We start from the raw sequence: 20,314 nt of genomic DNA on the forward strand, positions 1-20,314 counted from the left end.
AGGAAACTGTTAACTATGGTTTCAGATAGAATGGATGAGTACCTGAATAACGGTGACAGAACTATGCTTCCTGCAAAGAGGTGAATGTAGAGCGCTGTGGGTAAAACAATCTGTGGGATTTTTTTATTTTTCTCACAAAGGAAACTGAAGAGTTGGATGAGTCTAAGACTGCAAATTTGAGCGACTAGAAGGACCCCGATATGCTTAATGAAAACAGTGAATTTTGGTAAAGCTGTCATCATCATCATCATCACCATCACTATTATCCCCTCCCCCCCATATCCTCACAACAATTGGCTTATTTTTATATCAAATAAAACAGCTCAGCTCACCTTTCTAAAGCAACCCTGTCCTGAGCCCCCACTCACTGCCCTTTCTCGGGAGATTATTTTGTTATGTATTGTGTATTTGATTTTCCTCTGGGAACTGTTTAATTTTTGTCATTGTGTTCCTCAAGATTAACTGTTAGGCACTTAATATTTATTTGACGAATGTTATTTTAATTTTTTGGTATTAATTTTATAAGCAAAGTGTTATTAAAAAGAAAAACAATAATTCTACTTTGAAATTTTGAAAGACGAATATAAAAACCGGGGATGTGGAACTCTACAAAAAATGAATATGGAAGCAGCGCCGTATTACACTAGGGAGAGAGGGTCTATCTCTGATATTTCAGTTTCGCAGCAAATCACACAAGGAGATTTTCTGCGTACAAACTAAGTCCAAAACACTCGGCGAGGCTCCACCCCAGCAAGCCAACACCCTCCTTCTCCTCCCCATGACGTCACGATCACGCCCCCTTCTTCCGCTCGCCCTTACAGAACACCTGCCCCTCCTTCTTCTGCACGCATTTCCGAGCTCGTTGGCGGAGCGCTCTAGCTTCTTGGAAAACCACTCTAGGCTTCCTGGAGGACCGGGCTTCTCTATTGCCCCAGCCTGTGCCTTACGCTTCTCCAGAACCTCGGGTAATCGTGATCTTTTAGCCTGCCGGACTCTGTCCGAGTAACTGTCCTCAGCATGGGGCTTTCCGAGGTGCTCAGGCCTATGTCCAGGTGAGTGGCCGAGCCACCAACAGCTGACATTTGACCGAGGAAGGGCTGGACACTTGACTGCCTTCGGCCTGATTCCTGCACCGCTCTATCCCCCAAACTCCCATCCTCTCTCTCCTTTCCTCCACCCTCCCCCGGCTTATTTTCCCCATCCCATTCTCCCTTCCTCTTCCTCCGCCCTTTTTGTCCTTTTTTTCTTCCCCTCCTTCTCCCTTCTCTTCTTCCTCCTCCCCCTCCTCTCCCCCTTCTGCATCTCTTCTTCCTGCCCTTCCTATACCTCCCTCTCTTTTTTAAATTTTCCCTCTCCTGCTCAGCCTTTTCCAAGCACCTTCATTTTCAGCGTTTTAATCAGTTATTCCTTAGCACGCAAACCTTCTCTCCGCTTCCTACTAGAAAGTTAAGCATAATCTCAGAGCCAAGTGAAGACAAATCAAAAACCCCAAAACGAACACTAATTATTGAATTCAACATTTAAATACGCAGAGTTTGTGGAGCACCCTGCCAGGTGGGGAGCGGAGTACAGAGCTTAGATAAGACACTGCCCTGCCCTTCCATTTGCCATTGGAGATCCTCTCAAGTATTTGTAGTTCTTTACCAAACATTAACTATGATGTATTAGTTTCTGGGAATGCAAAGATGAAAAAAGTTCCAGTTCTTTAGAAGTTTACAATCTAATCGGGGAGTTTAAAATCTTAATGGGAGAAGTTTAGAATCTAATGTGATAAAGGGGCTTAGGTTATGGAAGACTAGACAAAGTGGAATGTCAGGGTAATGAGTTATTCAGTGGGGAAGCTCCTTAAGGTTTTTGACCTGGGGGTGACATTGTTGTACCACTTTTGTATCGGGGGACAGGGGAGGAAGCAAGCTGTGTGAAGGAGCATTGGAAAAGAGAAGAGACTACAGACAGGGAGACCAGTCAGGGGACTATTACAGAATTCTTGATTAAGGAGGTTTAGAGCGGTGGCAATAGGGATGTAGAGGAAAGAGTACCTAAAGGTGTGAGCTGAACTGGACCGACAAGTGATTAAGGAGTTGGGAAAATTATCTTTTTATCTTTGCCTGCTTGAGAAATGGCATTGCCCTTAATAAAAATAGGGAAGATAGGAGGATGGACAGTTGGCAAGGAAAATGACCATTTTGGAACTTGTTCACTAGGAGAAGTTGTTTTGACACTCAGATGGGGATTTTCCCAGGAAGTTCAAAATGCAGCACTGGAGCTCAGCAGGTAGGCGCAGATGAAGGTTTGGAAGCTGTTTGCCCAGAAGTAACAAAGCCACGGGAATAAATGAAATTAACTAAGGAGAGTGGTGGATGAAAGGGACATCTAGAGATCATTTCCAAACTGTTTAGATTGTAGAACTAGTTTGACAAGATGATTGTATCAGTCAAGTAAAATAAGTTGCTTGTTCTAGCAAGATTATAGATCTTGAATACAGACTTCCACGGACCTAAAGGCATATCTAGACCAACTCCCTCCCTTTTTTTATGGGGAGACTTGGAAAGGCCACTTCACTTGTTTAAGGTCATACAAGTAAGTGGCAGAGCTGGGGTTTGGACCAAGGTTGTCATACTTGAAATCCAGCTTTCTCTTCAAGGTAGAGTGAACTGCAGTTACTACAGTTTACTACTTTCAGGTGAATAATGTGAAATTTAGTGGAGATTAGTAAATAACAAAACAGTTTTGAGATGTGGAAGAAATGGGAAGAATCTTAACACTGTTTTGACTATTTAAAAACACTTTAAAAGTGCCTAGCATTTTTTTTTAAATGAAAAAATTGTGAGTTCCTTAGAGGAAGAGATTTTTATAAAGATGTCTTACAGCTCTAGTAGGCTGAACTGAATGTCTGGTTGTGTTACTCTTCAGTCTTTTCTGCAAAATTTATACATTGCAGCTATGTATGAACATTTAAAACGAGAAACATTAGTCAGCAAGACTTTGAAAGGCTAATTGAGTCATAATTGGTGAGATTCTATTTTTTATGGGTGGAGAGGTAGCATTTTTTTGGTTAGAGGGCCAATTTGGAGGGTTAGTTTAGTATATTTGACAGGACCGCTTTATTTTTCCAAGTTAATTGGGTTATCCCTTCATTTGAACTAACTCAAATTTAGTGAATTATGAAAGTGAAATTCTTGTTCTAATTGATGGGGTTCTATGGCAGAGAGTTGTGAGAATCCCCTTTTGGTCTCGCAGGTCCTTGGTGAAAGAATTCGAGAATTCAAAGAGTTCTCTGTGGCAAAAAGGGAAGTTTATTATTGGATGAGAAGCCAGCTTTGCTAGAAAGACTGACTTCTTCAGTGGCAAAGTCCTGGCAGAGAAATAACAAAAGTTTTTTCACTGAAAAGAAATGTCTTCTCAGCAGGCAGGGTCCTGACAGCTATACCAAAGAGGCAAAGAAGTAAGTTTAGAAATATCCTTTATAGAAAATCTGAGGCTCAGGTTTCAGGTTGAAAAGAAAGCCAAAGTCCCCAGGTCTAGATTGCCAATTGAATGGAAATCACTTTTTGAAGGCTTCTGGGATTTGGAATTTCATGAAAAAGGTCTGCACCAAATGGGGTGATTTGCCTTTAGAAAAGCCCAGCCAGGAGGATATTCTCATAGACTCTCTGGAATCTGGGGGGTCAGGAATCAAAAGGGACATATTTCAGAATGTTAATTTTATAGATCAAAAGGGAATACAGTTTCACACCCCTGTCATAATCATCTGCTGCCTCAAATGTTTTTTAAAATTGTGAGGAGATAATCCAACTAAGCAAGCAACATAATATAAAAACTAATTATGAGTTAGTAGAGGTAGTGATTTGGAGAAGGATTAATTGCTATATAGCCCCAAATCCTTTGATATCAATTCCAGTGTCTAGAAGGAAATTCCTTGGTAAGGTGCAATCTGAAAGACAGAAAAATAGAGACCTGGCTTCAAATTCAAGAAAACCTGGCTTAAGACCTGCAAGTAATCCATACTGATTTTGTGACTCTAGGCAAATCACTTAATCTCTCGGTGTACTAGGAAACTCTTAAAACTCCAAGTTCAGAGAAAGTAGTCATCTGCATTGGTAGAGAATTTCTTTATCTCAGAAATAATATCAATAAAATCACAAATTTAGTCCCTGTGCCCAAGATATCTAACCAGACTGGATATAGAATCATAAATATCTTCCCATTGGTTGGGCTTTGGGAAGGATACTTTATATTTAATTCTGAACAGGGTAGCAGAAGTATTAGGTCAAGGTTACCTCTTCAGTCATAGCCTAATCCTTAGAAATTGGATTCACCAAAATAAAAAAAAGTACAAATATATTTTTCATCATGTATGTTGTTACATAAGCATAGGTTATTAGAAACACTGCTAGTAATCTTTTTATTTAAAAAAAATTAAGGTAGTGATCCAAATCAGATCATAAGAAAAAGGTTTCTTCCTTCAGGACAGAATGGGTTTGTTTCCTCAACTAGAATGTAATTATGTCTTATATTTCATTATCTCTATAGTGTTGAACACATAGTAGCTGTGTTTTGTTTTGTTTTAAGACAGAAAAAAAAATGCAGTGATATTTGTTATTTAAGTGTTTGTGGTTTCAGTATACAAGGCCCAGAATGATCTTTAAACACTATCCAAGTAGTTTGCTATCACTCTAGTGGTTGTTGTCAGGTGAGCAATCTTTACTTGATCTTTCCAGTTCTGCTAGCTAGATGTCCTTTATCTCTTTTATCTTCTGTTACTAAAGTCCTTCAGAAGACCCTCAATAACTAGTTCCTATGCTTCCTTTTTCCTACTTTCTTCTTAGCTCTCCGCACTTTAGCTTCTGACCTTATTCAAGTGAAATTCTTCTCTGAAGTTACTGTGATCTCTTAATTGACATATGTAATGGCCTTTTCCCAGTGCTCAACTTTTTTGATTTCTTTGTACACTTTGATACTGTTAACATTATCTTCTTGATACTCTCTTCTCTCTTGGTTTCTGATACACTACTTTATCCTTGCCTTCCCATCTGGCTGACTCCTTTTCATTCTCCTTTGCTAGAGATGACATCTGGTCATGGCATGTGTCTCCCAAGGTTCAAGCATGGGTCTTCTTCTCCCTCTGTACCATTTTGCTTGTTGATGACATCATTTCTTGTAGATTCAATTATGATCTCTAGGCTGAACATTCTCAAATCTCCTCCAGCTCTAACTTTTTTTTTCTTGACTTCCAGACTCAAATCTCCAACTATTTTTTGGATGTGTTGAATTGGACATCCCACAGACAATTTAAACTCAACATGTCAACAACTTAAATTTGAACTCATTATCATCTCTTCCAAACTGTCCCCTTTTCCTGAATTTCCTGTTAATGTACAGGGTATCCCCTCCCTGCTTCTGTCATCCAGGTTCAAGATCCAGGGTTAAACTTGACTCTTCACTCTTTCTCACTTATCCACTTAGTTGTGAAATCCTATTTCTTCTTTTGTAACATACAGCTTCAGGCCCTCATACTGAACTATTGCAGTAGACTTTTGTTTGGTCTCCCTTCCTCAAGGCTCTTCCCATTCCAGTTCATCCTCTACTTAACAGTCAAATTAATCTTCTTAAAGCAGAGGTTTGACCACATCACCCTCCTATTTTATAAATTCTAATGGTACTGTATAACATCTAGAATCAAATATGAAATTCTCTGTTTGGTATTCAGAGCTTTCACAACCTGGACTCCTCTTACCTTTCTAATCTTCTTGAATATTAGCTCTCTCCATGTATTCTGTGATGCAGTGACACTAGCTTCCTGCTGTTCCTCATACAAGATACTCCATATCCTTATTCTGTACATTTTCCTTAGCTTTTTCTAATACTTGGAATTCTCTTTTTACTCATCTTTGCCTTCTGGCTTCCTTTCTTAGCTAAAATCTTATCTTTCACAAAATCCCTTTAATTCTACCGTCTTCCCGTTGTTGATCATATCTAATTTGTCTTGCTTATATCTTATTTGTAAATAGTTATGTGCAAACTTCTTTAGATGAGAGAATGTGCTTGATACATAGTGGGTACTTTATAATAGGATTTGAGTTCTTTAGTGCTACAACTTCAGTAGATTTAATATATGATTAAATAAGGAAACTACCTATATCTCATTTATCATAGTAATTTGTCCTTTTTATTTTAACTAAAATCAAAATATAATTGTTGAGCAGTAAAATTTAGGGCAGTTCAATTCATTTTCTATTTACCAAAAAATATAAACCTAATGAATAAGAATCAGGAAACAATCTCTAGATTTATTGTACCTGTGAACATGAAAGAATTTATTTCATCTCAAGAGAGTATCAGGAAAGGATTTTGGCTTTTTTCTGTTGCTTCAAGACAAGTTATTACTCCTTCCTTAAATGATTCCAAAACCTTTAAATTTTATTGGCATAAACTGTTCTCCAGTCTTTCTTTTCTAAATACCTTATGTACATTGCTGCTTTTAGGCTCTAAGCTTGACCAGCCTTGGCATGTTTCCTAAGGGTCTAATGTTCCTGAACTGCTTTTAAAATAGGAATTACATTCCTTTTAGCAGTTTCCTATTCTGGACTATTGGTCCCATAAGCCATCAAAATGCCCATTAAATTTAATATTTTAGCAAAAAATAATGGAACAAGTCAAGTCACAGTAAATACATACGTTATAAAATATTTAGGGACCATTGAATGGAGAAGTGATTAAAGAAACAAGAAAATTACTCACAAAAACTCTTGCAGATATGCTTGGATTAGGTGTCTTTAGTAGTATATGTCCAAAAATACTGCTATATATGTCATGATATGAAAGACTGAACAATTGTAGCCATGGGCTCAAATAATAAAATTATTTGTCAAAAAATAATTTTTGGTTTGGAAAATATAGTCACTATTTTCTATAGCACTATCTATTCTAGTAATTCCACTTACCCCACTGAGATCTATTTCCCTTCCAAATCATGATATGAATCAACTTTTTCAGACTCATTTCCATACAGTTTTAAATAAAACATGGATTAAGATAGCTAAACAGGTTTCTTCAAAAAAGTGTTATATCTTTCTGAGTTCACGTGTGACCTCAGACCATCAGAGCACAGAGGTGCTGTGCTCTATAAGCAAAGCAGAAGTGAATTTGCCAATAATAAATATGAGATGTACAAAGTTAGAGAAGCCACCCCAAATGTCCATGGAGACTATTTGTGTCCAACCTGAGAGCATTCTGGGCTCATCCTGTTCTGATCAGCCACAGTTACACAGTAACTACAATCTGGCAATAGTGATGCCATTTTGGTCCTTTTTAAGAATGAACCAACTAAGTGCTTTATAAATACCTCATTTTAACCTTACAGCAATCCTGTGAAATAGGTGCTACATTTGTCTCAATTTTACAGTTGAAAACATTGAGAGAGACAATGGATAAGTAGCTTGCTCAGAGTTACAAAGCTAATAAACATCTGAAGCTACTTTTGAACTCAGATCTTCCTAACTCTAGTTTCAACTCTCTATCCAAAACACCATTTAGTTGGAGGAGAGAGTGAGTCTGATGACTTTATGCAGCTCTGCCTCATTTAAATCCAATTTGTGATTGTCAGATAATCACCCTGTGATGTCACTGATTCTCTTTGAAAATGGAGAACAAACAATAACAAATAGACTTCTGGCAAAAAAGATGCATAGACATCAATAGCTCTTTCAGTGACTTACGGTACAGCTCAACATGGCAGCAATACCATTCTTCATACACTTGTATTTTAGGCATGTGGTTTATTTGTCTTAGTATCATCGATCCAGTGTCAAAACGACTTTGAGTGACATCTTGTTGAGGTATTCCTGGGTTGAGGAAACTGAGACTCTTCGAGGTTTTCCACTTTCCCAAGATCAGACAGTAAGGCTATTAATTATTTCCCCAAACAGTTCTCAGATCAAGTATTGTTTCATGAATGTGTTTTTTTTTTTAAATTAAAGCTCTTTATTTACAAAACATATACATGGGTAATTTTTCATCATTGACCCTTGCAAAACCTTCTGTTCCAAATTTTCCCCTCCTTTCCCCTACCCCCTGGATGGCAGGTAGTCGAATACATGTTAAATATGTTAAAATATATGTTAAATCTGATATATGTATAGATATTTATACAGTTATCTTGCTGTACAAGAAAAAATGGATTTAAAAAACACAAAAAAAAAACCTGAGAAGGAAAACAAAATGCAAGCAAACATCAATAGAAATCATGAAAATGCTATGTTGTGAACCACACGTAGCTCCCATGGTCCTCTCTTTGAGTGTAGATGGCTTCATCACTGAACAATTGGAACTGGTTTAAATCATCTCTTTGTTGAAGAGAGCCACATCCATCAGAATTGGTCATCGTATAGTCTTGTTGCTGTGTATAAAAATCTCCTGGTTCTGCTCATTTCACTTAGCATCAGTTGATGGAAGTCTCTCCAGGCTTCTCTATAATCATCCTTCTGGTCATTTCTTACAGAAAATAATATTCCATAACATTCATATACCATAATTTATTTAGCCATTCTCCAATTGATGGGCATCCATTCAGTTTCCAGTTTCTTGCCATCACAAAAAGGACCACAATAATTTTTGCACATGTGGGTCCTTTTCCCTTCTTTAATGGAACTGGAATATAATCCCAGTAGAAACACTACTGGGTCAAAGGGATACAGTTTGACAACTTTTTGAGCCTAGATGAACATAATGTTTTAATAAATATTTCTGTAAGGGAATTTTTATTACAAGGTTTAGTTTGAGAGCTGGATGTATTTTTTTTCCCAACCACAGCATTTTATTACTTTTTTCTGGGCATTAAATTCCTTGAACACAAAATGGTTATCAAAAGACATTCTCCCCCCCTTCCTCCTAGCTTTCTCTCAATGAATCCTTCCCACCCCAACCCCTTCCCCCCATTAAAGCAACCCAAGTCACAATTTAATAAAAATAATAATGTGAAATCTAATTGCAGAAAACCATAGGACGAAGTGCCAAGCCTCCAGATCAATGAGCATAGATGAAATGCTTACCGTGGATGTGGGGTGCTGGGGATCCCCGGCCAAGAAAGCAGAAGGCGTGCTCTGGCCATTGTGAGGGTGTGCTGTATCACAGGGAAACTCAAGCACATGAGATATGTCAATTTTCAACCAACACTGAAGCAAACACAGGATTATGCCATACTAATTGGAACTCGAGTACTGAGTTCATTGATTTTTATTTAAAACAAAATGATGGAAGGGAATTTGGCCATTCAGTCCAATCTATTCCTGATCAAAAATCCCCTCTATAATGTACCCAATATGTGATCACAGTATAGTGGACAGGGGCCTGGACTTGGAGTTAGATGCAAATTCTGATTGAAGCACTTAAAGGATATGTGAACCTGGGTAGTTCACTTAACCTTACTCTAAGGTCCTCTTTAGCTTTAAATCTATTACCCTATGTCTTCAGGCAGCCCATTTCACCTTGGCATAGTCATTGTTGGATATTTTTACTTAAACTGAGTTAAAATATACCTTTCTGATGTTATAACCAATCATTCTTGCTAATGCCTTCAGGGTCCCAAGTAGAGAAAAAATCTGATTTCTTTTTCCAAGGAAAAGCTCTTCAAAGTACTTTAAGAAAGCCATGATTTTTCCCTATAAGTTTTGTTTCTCTAGATTAAACATTCCCAATTTCAAAAATAGATTCTCCTGTGACACAGATTTGAGACTTCTTCCTATCCCTATTCATCTGGATGTATTTTTAAAACAGAAAGTTATATTCTGTGTTGGAGGTACTTAGGATAAAGTAACCATCAACTAAATGAAACTAACAAATAGTATATATAATTAATGATATTTTGTGTTTCAGGTTCAATTCTTTCAAGAGGACACAAATTATACTGCAACATTTAGTAAGTAGTGACTTAAAAAAAACATTTATTATAATATGTGCTGTTTTTAGGATTGGTTTATCTTAGAGAGGGAAAATAGAAGGATGGTGACCAGATAGATCCAGTTATCTTTTATACTAGTTAAAGCTTTTGACCTCAATTTTTCCTTTATTTTCTGTCATGTGGTGTGTTTTACATGAAAGCATATTTGTTGAAGTACTCTTATTAAGCAAAACCAACCAATTGTAATTGTATATAGTAACAAGTATTTTGATTGGTAGTTTTTGCTTGCCAACATAGTGGTTAATTGACAAAATCTAGAATTTTCAATGATTTCTTTAAGAAGTATATCAGTAACATTTATTGAATGTCTTGTGGTTGCTGAATACTCTATGCTATCAGAATTTCTGGTGAAGTGTTCACCTTTGGTGCCATTGATACTTTAGAGTTTTGTTTTTTGTTTTAATTTGATTCCAAATTCAGTGTCAGAATTACCCTCTTAGCAAGATGGTGAAGAATAGCTATACTAGAAAAGAAAGTATGTGAAACACCTTGCATACTTTACTGCATTAAAGATGAGCTGTTGTGATTTTTATTATTTATAATTATATACTATATCTTATATCTTAAAAAAATCTAAAATTGGTTACTATAGCTGCATTTATCTCATTCTCTTCAGACAACGCCTTACTTCTTTCCTTTCAGAATTGTTTGTGTTTATGTCATCCAAAATACTATTCTTGGAAGCCTGTTATCCTCCTAGAAACCATCCTACCTATCTTTTTTATGAATTCTTTGTAATCTGGTCTTCTACCTATTACATTATGTGATAGCATGGCTATTTCCTCTTAACAGTCTTCTCTCTACCTACTTTTGTGATCATTGTCACTTCCTCTTATCAGTCCTCTGCCTATCTACTTTAGTGACCATTTGTCCTCAGAATTAATTCAGAGAAGCAATTACCATCATTATTCTATATTTTGAAGAATGAAATTGTTATTGAGGCAAGTAAGAAATTTATTAGCTGAGCAGTTTTTAACAGGGCTTCAACAGATACTCATATTGTTGAAATTTCCAATCATTGCTATATCATGCTTCCATACAATTTTTATGATGTATATTTTGAAATAAACTCCCTAATGTCTCCAAGATGAAATGTCAAAAATTCTTTTAGACATTCATAGCCTTTTATAATTTAGATCTTCATTTTTCCAGTTTTTTTAATATCTTTATTCCTCTCCACATATTCTTTGATCCAATAACATTGGCACTTTTTTCACACAAAACACTCTATCTCCTGAGAGTGTTCCCTCCAACAATATATCCTGTATATTTCTTCCCTCCAACAATATATCCTGTATATTTCTTATTTGTACATAGCTTTTTGCTTGTTATCTCTCCATTAGAATATGAGCTCCTTGAGAAGAAGAACTTATTTTGCCTTTCTTTGTATTTTCAGAGTTTATCATGGTGCTTGGCACATAGTAGGTACTTAATTTTTTTTTTTCCCTGAGGCTGGGGTTAAGTGACTTGCCCAGGGTCACACAGCTAGGAGGTGTTAAGTGTCTGAGATCAAATTTGAACTCTGGTCCTCCTGAATTCGGGGCTGGTGCTCTATCCACTTCGCCACCTATCTGCCCCTAGTAAGTACTTAATAAACATCTTGGGATGATCAGGTATGAGATCAGCTTCCTTGGATTTTAGGAAAAGAACTAGCCTAATTTATATGGTGGGTGAGGATGGAAATGGGGAAAGAAGTGATTAATCCTGGCCTATCACAATATCCTAACTATTTTTAGGTTGTTTTTATCTTCTCTTTTCTTTTTTTCTCTTCTCATCTCATTTTGTCTCATCTTGTTTTATCTCTTTTCTTCTCTTTTTCTTTTGAGAGTAGCATGCAGAACATAGAGTCAGGAAGACCTGACATCAGAATCCATGTCTGGTACTTCATACTTTTGTGACCATTGGAAAGTCATTTAATTTGCCTGAGCCTCAGTATTATCATCTGGAAAAAGAAGATAATAAAACTTAGAGTAATTAACTCTGATTGTTTGGTCAAGTGTTTTATTGTACATGTAAAGTACTTTGTGATATTTAAAGAGATAAATTCTAATTGTTATTTTTTTCCTTTCAGATTATAGTTCAAGGTTCCATGGAGGAATTTTCATTTGAGAATCTAGAAACATATGAGATAAATTCTTATTTTTCTTTCTCTCTGTATCATTGTCAATTGGCTTTGCCAGTTGACTTTAGGTTAGCAAGCTATGGTTTTAATTGTTATTCTGTTGTTGTCTAGATATGTATTAATTAATAACTTAGTTACCCAATGACAGGTGACAAAGAAATACTGCCTGCATTGCTTTTACCCCCTCTCTATTAGTAATTCAACACCAGGAAAATGTCTGGTTCCTTTTATGAAGTGGTAAAGTGTCTGCTACTGTTCTAGAAATCCTTTTCAGAGTCTTGATGATACATAGAATGTAAGAGATAAATGGCTAGTTTGAGGCTAGGTTCTACAATATTGCAGATAGTATTTATAGTGTTTTCTTTGTTTTCCTCACTTCACTTTGCTTCAGTTCATATAGATCTTCCCAAGTTTTCTGAAACCATGCCCCTTATAATTTCTTATATGGCATAATATTATTCCATTACAATTTGTATATTACAACTTGTTCAATCATTCCTCAATTGATGGGCATCCCCTCAACTTCCAATTCTTTGCTTTTACAAATATAAATATTTTTGTACAGGTAGTCATTTTTCCTTTTGGGGGATCTTTTTGGGATACAGATCTAATACTGGTATTTTTGCATCAAATCAAAGATTTTGCATGGTTTGGGTATAGATACACGTATTACTTTCCACTAGATAGAAACTCACTAGAGTATATCTTGATTGGAAATCCAAGAAAAAAATCACATTGACTAATTTTTTCCAGCCCAAATCAGCTTCAGGAGAGAGAAATGTCTGTAGCCCCTGGGGATATCTGTAGCCAGCAATTCTCACATGGAATGTTCCAGTTTGGAGTCTTAATGAAGACTTGCCCAAGGTTGTGCACAAGAACAAGGAGAAATTCCAGAGCCACCATAAGGGACTTGACCCAACAAGGAGAAGAAACAGATATCAACCTCTAGCTTTTTAGCTCACAGCTTAGTGTTGAGGAAAGGACTTGTGCCTAGGAGTAATGGTTCAGTTTAGGGAGTGGTCAGCCCTTAGGCTCTGAGTCAGTGAGGAGGAAGTATATAAGCAAGCAATACCTGTGTGCCTTTGAGCCTGGGAGTAGATCTGTGTCTCAGGCCAAGTCTGCTCTAAAACTGGAAGAAAAGTAGCCAGGGCAGGAAGCCCAGACTAGCCACTGTTCTATTACTTCATTCCAAACCTGCAGAAATTTCTGGCTGGCTGATGATGTTCCCCAGTTCCCAGTCAGCAGCAAGCCCACAATTGTATTGCTCAAATGTAACCAAACCTGCTTCAAGAACTTGCGAAGACTGGGATCAAGAGGGCAATGCTCAGATTTTACCATTTTGTGCACACTGAAAGCTTTCAAGTCCCTTACCTACATGGACTCTGAGATCCTGGGATAACATTATTTAATACCCAAGAAAAAAGTAGCAATATACAAGAAGCCACAAAATAGGACCAAATGTGGCCCAACCATTCTTTCCAGAAGTATGCATCATCTGGTCCTCATATAAAATCCAAAATCAGCAAGAAAGACTGGAAGTTGAGCAAAAAAAGGAAAGGAAATAAAAATCCCATCATCAAAAAGTTACAGTGACAGAGACCAAAATCTGTATTAATTTTCTATATCTTCTTGAATTATTAAATAAAAGACATATCGATCCCTTTAAGCCATTATTAGTTATATTTTCCCTGAATTTTTTTGGGGAGAAGAGGTAGTTTTTAAGGTGAGTGTTTTTTGGTCTTGTGATTTAATCATCTACCTTCCATCTCCTCTTACAGTTCTCTTCATAAAGTGGATTTAAACAACTCTTCAATATTTAAAGTATCTCAGCCACATTTTAAAGAAATTATTAGTCCCTTTCTTAATTTTATATAATTTTGGCCTTTCGTTTAGGTTTTGTCTAGGTTTCTTAGTGGCTTTGTTGTTCTCTCTGTAGTTCTCATTAGCATTCCAGTATTGAGTTTTAAGAGCATATTTCAGTTATGTGCTGCTGTATTTATTTTCTATGTATTATTGATAATCCTTGCAATTAGAAAAAGACATGTGTTTGGTGTTAAAATTTCCTATGAATCCTGCAATAGAGCATAAGAAAGTTCTGGATTTATAGTTCAGACATTGTAATCCTAACAAGTACTGGTGTGTTCAGTGTCATACTCTTGCTGAACAGCGAATCAAATTATAAAACTTTAAGGCAATAAACAATTGTATAAATATTTCCGTATGTATCTGAATTCAAGGAAAAAATACTATCCTAATTGCATATAATACGGTAAATCAATAGACTAATTCTATTGAAATTTTAAATTTTAATTATACCATATATAGCTTATTTTAGAAAATAAATATATTTGTAGAATGTAAATATTCAGAAGATTTCAGGAAAGATTTATGAATGTACTTAATTCTATTTATTTATAATGCCAGAAAAGTTATAAGAAAGAAAATATTATAATATGTACCTAAACTAAAAAACAAAACTATTTTTTTTCTTTTGTCCATAAAGGGAATGTCTAAGCACACAGACTCAGAACCAGAAGTGCTCTTGGAAAGAAAAGGTTGTGCAGGAGTAATAACATTAAACAGACCAAAGGTTCTGAACTCATTGAATCTGTCCATGATACGACAGATTTATCCACAATTAAAGGTTTGTACCTTTTTTATTTAAAAAAAAAGTATTAATTTTAAAAAATGTAAGTATATCCCTCCTCCTATAATACCTTTCCTTGTAATAAAGAAAATCAAATAGATTTTGCTTATAACAATTTTATACTCTACCAGGAAAATAAAACTTACACACAACAAAAAGAGTATTAAATGAATGTCAATTGCTATTCTTAGCTTCTTCTTTTGTATTTGAATAGAAGTGGGAACAAGAACCAGAAACTTCTTTGATTGTTATAAAGGGAGCTGGAGGAAAGGCTTTCTGTGCTGGAGGTGATATCAAAGGTAAACAATTTATTCTTTGCTTCAAAACATTTTTCAATGTAACTAAGATATTTTTACATATTAATGAATAGGATTGTATTTTATAGTTAAGTTTTAGTCATATATTTAATATTTAAGCTGAAACACCTTTAAAATATGTCTTTTTACCTTAAAGTCTCAGTTGTCCAGTTCAATGTCTTTATGTACTTAGTGCTATGAGAAGATAGGGAAGAGAATAATAGAAGAAAGAGCTAATAATTGAAAAGATATTTTAGGTATAATTCTTGACTTTGTGGACCTGACATTTAGGTAGTATTGTTAATTTGTTATTTTGTCATTTTTTCAGATGATGGGAAAGAAATACTGTCATGAATATGTTGCTTTTTTCTCAATAAATTAGGTATAAAATAATTTGGAAGCCAGTTCTGTAACATGCCCTCCTGGCAGTTACAATTACTAGTCTGTGCTAGGCCCAACAGAGTACCTTTGACCACTGACCTTTGCAGTGTCAACTCTACCCGGCTCACCTCCTCTGAGGCCTTCAAAGGTCTCTGGCCACGATCTCTTGAATCTATAGTTTAATAACCAGTAGCACGCTCAAGAACAGCCATGTGTAATCTTAAAAGCCTTTATTATACCTACTCACATAATGCCCTGACTTGATGCCCTGACTTGTTGGTTCCCTAGTGAACACCTGGGTTAGAAGACCTATGTGTTTACTACCAAACTCCTTACCTCTCTTGGCTATCCATCCACTTGGCTTGGCTACCCCAGGTTAGGGAGCCAGGTTAAAGAGAGCGACTGCTGTCTGCAGTGGGCTTATAAAGGGCCTGTGAGGTCACACACAGAGCCAACCAGCGAGAGAGCCGTCACCCATTACAAAGCTATCTCAATATGGACAGGATCCCACCCACAGGGCAGTCCTATATCCACAGAGAATACTTCTGGGCCACTCAAATCTCCCATTGCACTGTGGCGCCGCTCATTTAAAGGGCCCTTACAATTCCCTTCTCTTGTTTTGCAGGAACCGCATCCTTACAATTATGTTTATATACTTCTGTATATTAAATATATGTAAATTTCTCTAGTTAAAGTCTATAAAACTGGACTAATATCTTTTATTAATTTATTATTCAGCTTTATGAAAATGAAACTAATTGGTCATTTAAAAACATTTGAGATATTGTATAATATAATTCTAAATATGACTTTAGGATTTGAAAAATTAATAATAATTAATTCCATGATGCCCTTTTCATCTCAGTAATTTTTCATAGTAACCCTAGGCTAAAAGAAATACCTAAAAATTCTATTTATTAAATAGTCAGAGCCTAATAATTTAATATGTCCTAAGAACTTACTTGTTGTTTTAAAAAATAACATATATAAGTTGAAAAAAAAATATTTTTGTTTCATTCTTAAATAATCACAATTGCTTATGAATGGGACATGTACACCATTGAACACTGAACAAATTCTCAAACTTTCTAATCAGATGTAACACTGCCTTTCTTATTTCCATAGTGATTTCCATGAGGTACATTTTTTTTCTCCTTAATGGCAACAGATGAAAACTCAGCTTTGCAGAACCTGAGAAGTTAACTATCATAGCTGAAAGTATGAGTAAACAACAATGTATGTTAAATATTTGAGAATAATAATTAAAAGCAATGTAGCTTGATCTAGTGTTGGATCTGTTTACTACCTCACAGTATTAGTTTTCAAGGTGTCTGACCAATGTTGAGTATCATTGTATGTCCCTTGAAAATTTAAAGTAACTTGTACCACCCTTGGGCACATAGTTTGGGAACCATGGGGTAAAGATTTAATATTTGCTAATTGCCATTTAATCATGTGGTTTCTTTTTTGGCTAAATAAGGTAATATTTGATATAGGCAGGTATAGCTGAACATAAACTTGATCATAGAAAACAGAATCATAATTGAAATCACAGCACTTATAGAACTGGAAAATGAAATATTTAAGATCATCTATACCTTTTCGATTCAACATATGATGCCATAAATTATTTTGAAATTACTAAAGTGATTGTACATATATAAGTATGCCCCTCCACTGTCATTAATTCCCATTGTTAAGAAATTTCAGATTTAGCTCAGAATTAATAACTTTTAAGATGGTTACAAAAATATGTAAAGAATAATTGCCCCTTACCTTTTATGATCTTCAGAAAGGCCTGTTTATTTATTTATTCATCCATTTATTCACTTATTTTTGTCTATTTATTTATATTATTTTTTGTCACAATTACATATAAAGTCAATTTTTAGCATTCATTTAAAAAAATTGAGTTCCAATGCATGTCCTTCCCTTCCTTACCACTTGTTCCTTAAGACTGTAAGAAATTTGATATAGATTATATGTTGCAAGTATGTAAAACATATTTCCATATTAGTTGTGTTATGAAAAAAGAAACAGGCCAAAAGAAAAGAACCTCAAAAATTAAAGTGAAAGTAGTATGATCTGATCCATATTCTGACTCCATTAGTCCATTTTCTAGATGTGGATAGCGTTTTAAGAGTGCTTTGGAATTGTCTTGGACCATCTTATTGCTGAGAAGTTCTAAGTTGTTCATAGTTGATCAGCATACAATGTTTCTGATTCTAAGTAGGATGTTTTCTGGATTCTGTTCACTTCACTTTGCATCAGTTCATGTAAGCCTTTCCAGGTTTTTCTGAAATCTACCTGCTCAGCATTTCTTATAGCACCATAGAGTTCCATTGCACTCATACACTACAACTTGTTCAGCCATTCCCCAAATGACAATTTCTCAGTTTCCAATTCTTTACCACCACAAAAAGATATACTATGAATGTTTTTGTACAAATAGATCCTTTTCTCTGTTTCTCTGACTCTATCTCTGTCTATCTCTCTGACTCTGTCTCTCTTTCTCTCTCTCTCTCTCTCTCTCTCTCTCTCTCTCTCTCTCTCTCTCTCTCTCTCTCTCTCATTTCTTTGGAATATAGACTTAGTAGAATCGTTGTTGAATCACAGTTTTATAGTCCATTGGACATTAATTGCTCTCCAGAGTGGTTGGATCAATTTACAATGAAGTATTATCCCAATTTTCCCACATCCTTTTCAACATTTATCATTTTCTTTTCTGTGATAATCTAATCTAATCTTCTGTGATAGCTAATCTGATACATATGAAGTAGTACCTCCGGGTTGTTTTAATTTGCATTTCTCTAATCAGTAGGGATCAAGAGAATTTTGTCACATGAGTATAGATAGATTTGGTTATTTTATCTGAAAACTATCTAGTAATATCCTTTGACCATTTATCAATTGAGGAATGCCTTGTATTTTTATAAATTTGATTCTGTTTTCTTTATATTGGAACAATGAGGCCTTCTAATCTTGTTGGTTTTGTGTTGGTTTTGTTTGTGCAAAATCTTTTAAATTTAACATAGTCAAAGTAATCCATTTTACATTTTGTAATGCTCTCTATCTATTATTTGGTTATACATTCTTTGCTTCTCCATAGATCTGACAGTTAAAAAAACTATTCTTTACTCTCATGGTTTGCTTATAGTATCATCATTAATGTTTAAATTTGACCTTATTTTGGTATATGGTATAAGATGTTGGTCTTAGTTTCTGCCACATTTTCCATTTTTCTCAGAAGTTTTTGTCAAATAGTTCTTATCAACCAGAAAGTGGGATCTCTGGGTTTATCAAACATTGATTATTATGATCATTGACTACTGTGTCTTGTGTGCCTAATCTCTTCTACTGATTCACTACTCTGTTTGTACCAGATACTTTGGTGGCTAATAGTTTATAATATAGTTAGATATCTGATATTGCTAGGCCACGTTCCTTTGATATTTCCTTCATTAATTCCCTTGATATTGACCTTTTATTCTTCCAGATGAATTTTGTTGTTGTTCTAGCTCTATCAAATAATTTTTGGTAGTTTCATTGGTATGGTACTGAATAAGTAAATGATTTTAGGCAGAATTGTAATATTTATTATATTGCCTTGGCCTACCAATGAGTACTTGATATTTTTACCATCATTTAAATGTGACTTTATTTGCAAAGTGTTTTATAATAATGTTTTAATTGTGTTCGTATAGTTTCTGAGTTTGTCTTGGCAGATAGATACTCTAAGTATTTTATAACATCTACAGTTATTTTAAATGTAGATGATTTAATCTTACAACAAGGTGTTAACTCAGTGGAATTAAGATAATGATTCTCTAGTTTATATGTATTTAGTACTTTGTATAGTTCTACAAATTTGGTACCTATTCTACAAGATTGACAGCTATGATGATGTACTTGTAATAGAGTATATAAGATTAAATCAATCATACTGAACTAGAGAACTATTAATCACCATGCTAAACTACATAACCATTGTCTTATCAAGTCCTCTGAGTTAACACCTTGTTTCAAGTATACTTTTCCAGAGTTCTGCCCTTTCCAAGCATTTATTAGGGAAATTGCTGTATAATTTTCTATAGTTTTGGCTCATTTTATTGCTACTTCTCCCTATTATTATTATTATTATTACTTCAATTAAGCATGATAGATTCTGCTCTAGCCTCTTGCCTTTATTCTGCTGTGTGTCTTTCTGCTTCAGGTGTATTTCTTGTAAACAATATATATAGGATTTTGGTTTTTAAACCACTTTGCTGTCTATTTTTGTTGTATGGGAGAGTTCATCCCATTCATGTTATAATTACTATGTATTTCTTTTCATCCCATTTTTCCTCTTGTTTATCCTTCTCTCCTTTCATCCTTTCCCTCCTTACCAGTGTTTTACTTCTGACCATTACTTCACTCAATCTGCCCTTACTTTTGCCAGTCCTCTCACTCCTTTTTTTCAAGTAATTTATTTATTTTAAAAACATTTTCAATAATATTTTATTTTTCATACACACACACACATATATATAATTTTCAACAATAACTTTTTTAGCTTTTTAAAAAAATATATATTCATAGTTTTCAACATTCATTCCTGCAAAACCTTGTCTTCCAAATTTTTTCTCCCTTCCTTTGCCATACCCCCTCTCTAAGACAGCAAGTAATCCAATGTGTTAAACATGTGCAATACTTCTATGTAGAAGAAAAATCAGATTAGAAAAAAAGAAAATTAAAAAAAAAAACCCAAAAAGCAAGCTAACAACAACAAAGATAAAAATACTGTGTGATGATCCACATTCAGTCCTCATGGTTCTCTCTCTGGATGCAGATGGCTCTCACCATCACAAGTCTATTGAAATTGACCAGAAATCATCTCCTTGTTGAAAAGAGCCACATCCATCAGAATTGAT

The 20,314-nt window shown here is 35.1% G+C and overlaps 1 protein-coding gene across 1 annotated transcript in view; it reads left to right on the top strand.

Moving 5' to 3' along the window:
- The first annotated feature begins 794 nt into the window (after positions 1-794).
- The window catches only part of HIBCH (3-hydroxyisobutyryl-CoA hydrolase), a 93,939-nt gene continuing 74,419 nt past the window's right edge, over positions 795-20,314 (top strand). Inside the window, exons 1-4 of the mRNA XM_074302858.1 lie at positions 795-1,052; positions 9,874-9,916; positions 14,584-14,724; positions 14,942-15,026. Of these exons, the coding sequence (XP_074158959.1) occupies positions 1,018-1,052; positions 9,874-9,916; positions 14,584-14,724; positions 14,942-15,026 (304 nt within the window). The 5' untranslated portion in view covers positions 795-1,017. The remainder of the gene's footprint in view (positions 1,053-9,873; positions 9,917-14,583; positions 14,725-14,941; positions 15,027-20,314) is intronic.

This window comes from Sminthopsis crassicaudata, chromosome 3 (assembly GCF_048593235.1).
Source record: "Sminthopsis crassicaudata isolate SCR6 chromosome 3, ASM4859323v1, whole genome shotgun sequence".
In the NCBI taxonomy this organism is placed as follows: Eukaryota; Metazoa; Chordata; class Mammalia; order Dasyuromorphia; family Dasyuridae; genus Sminthopsis; species Sminthopsis crassicaudata.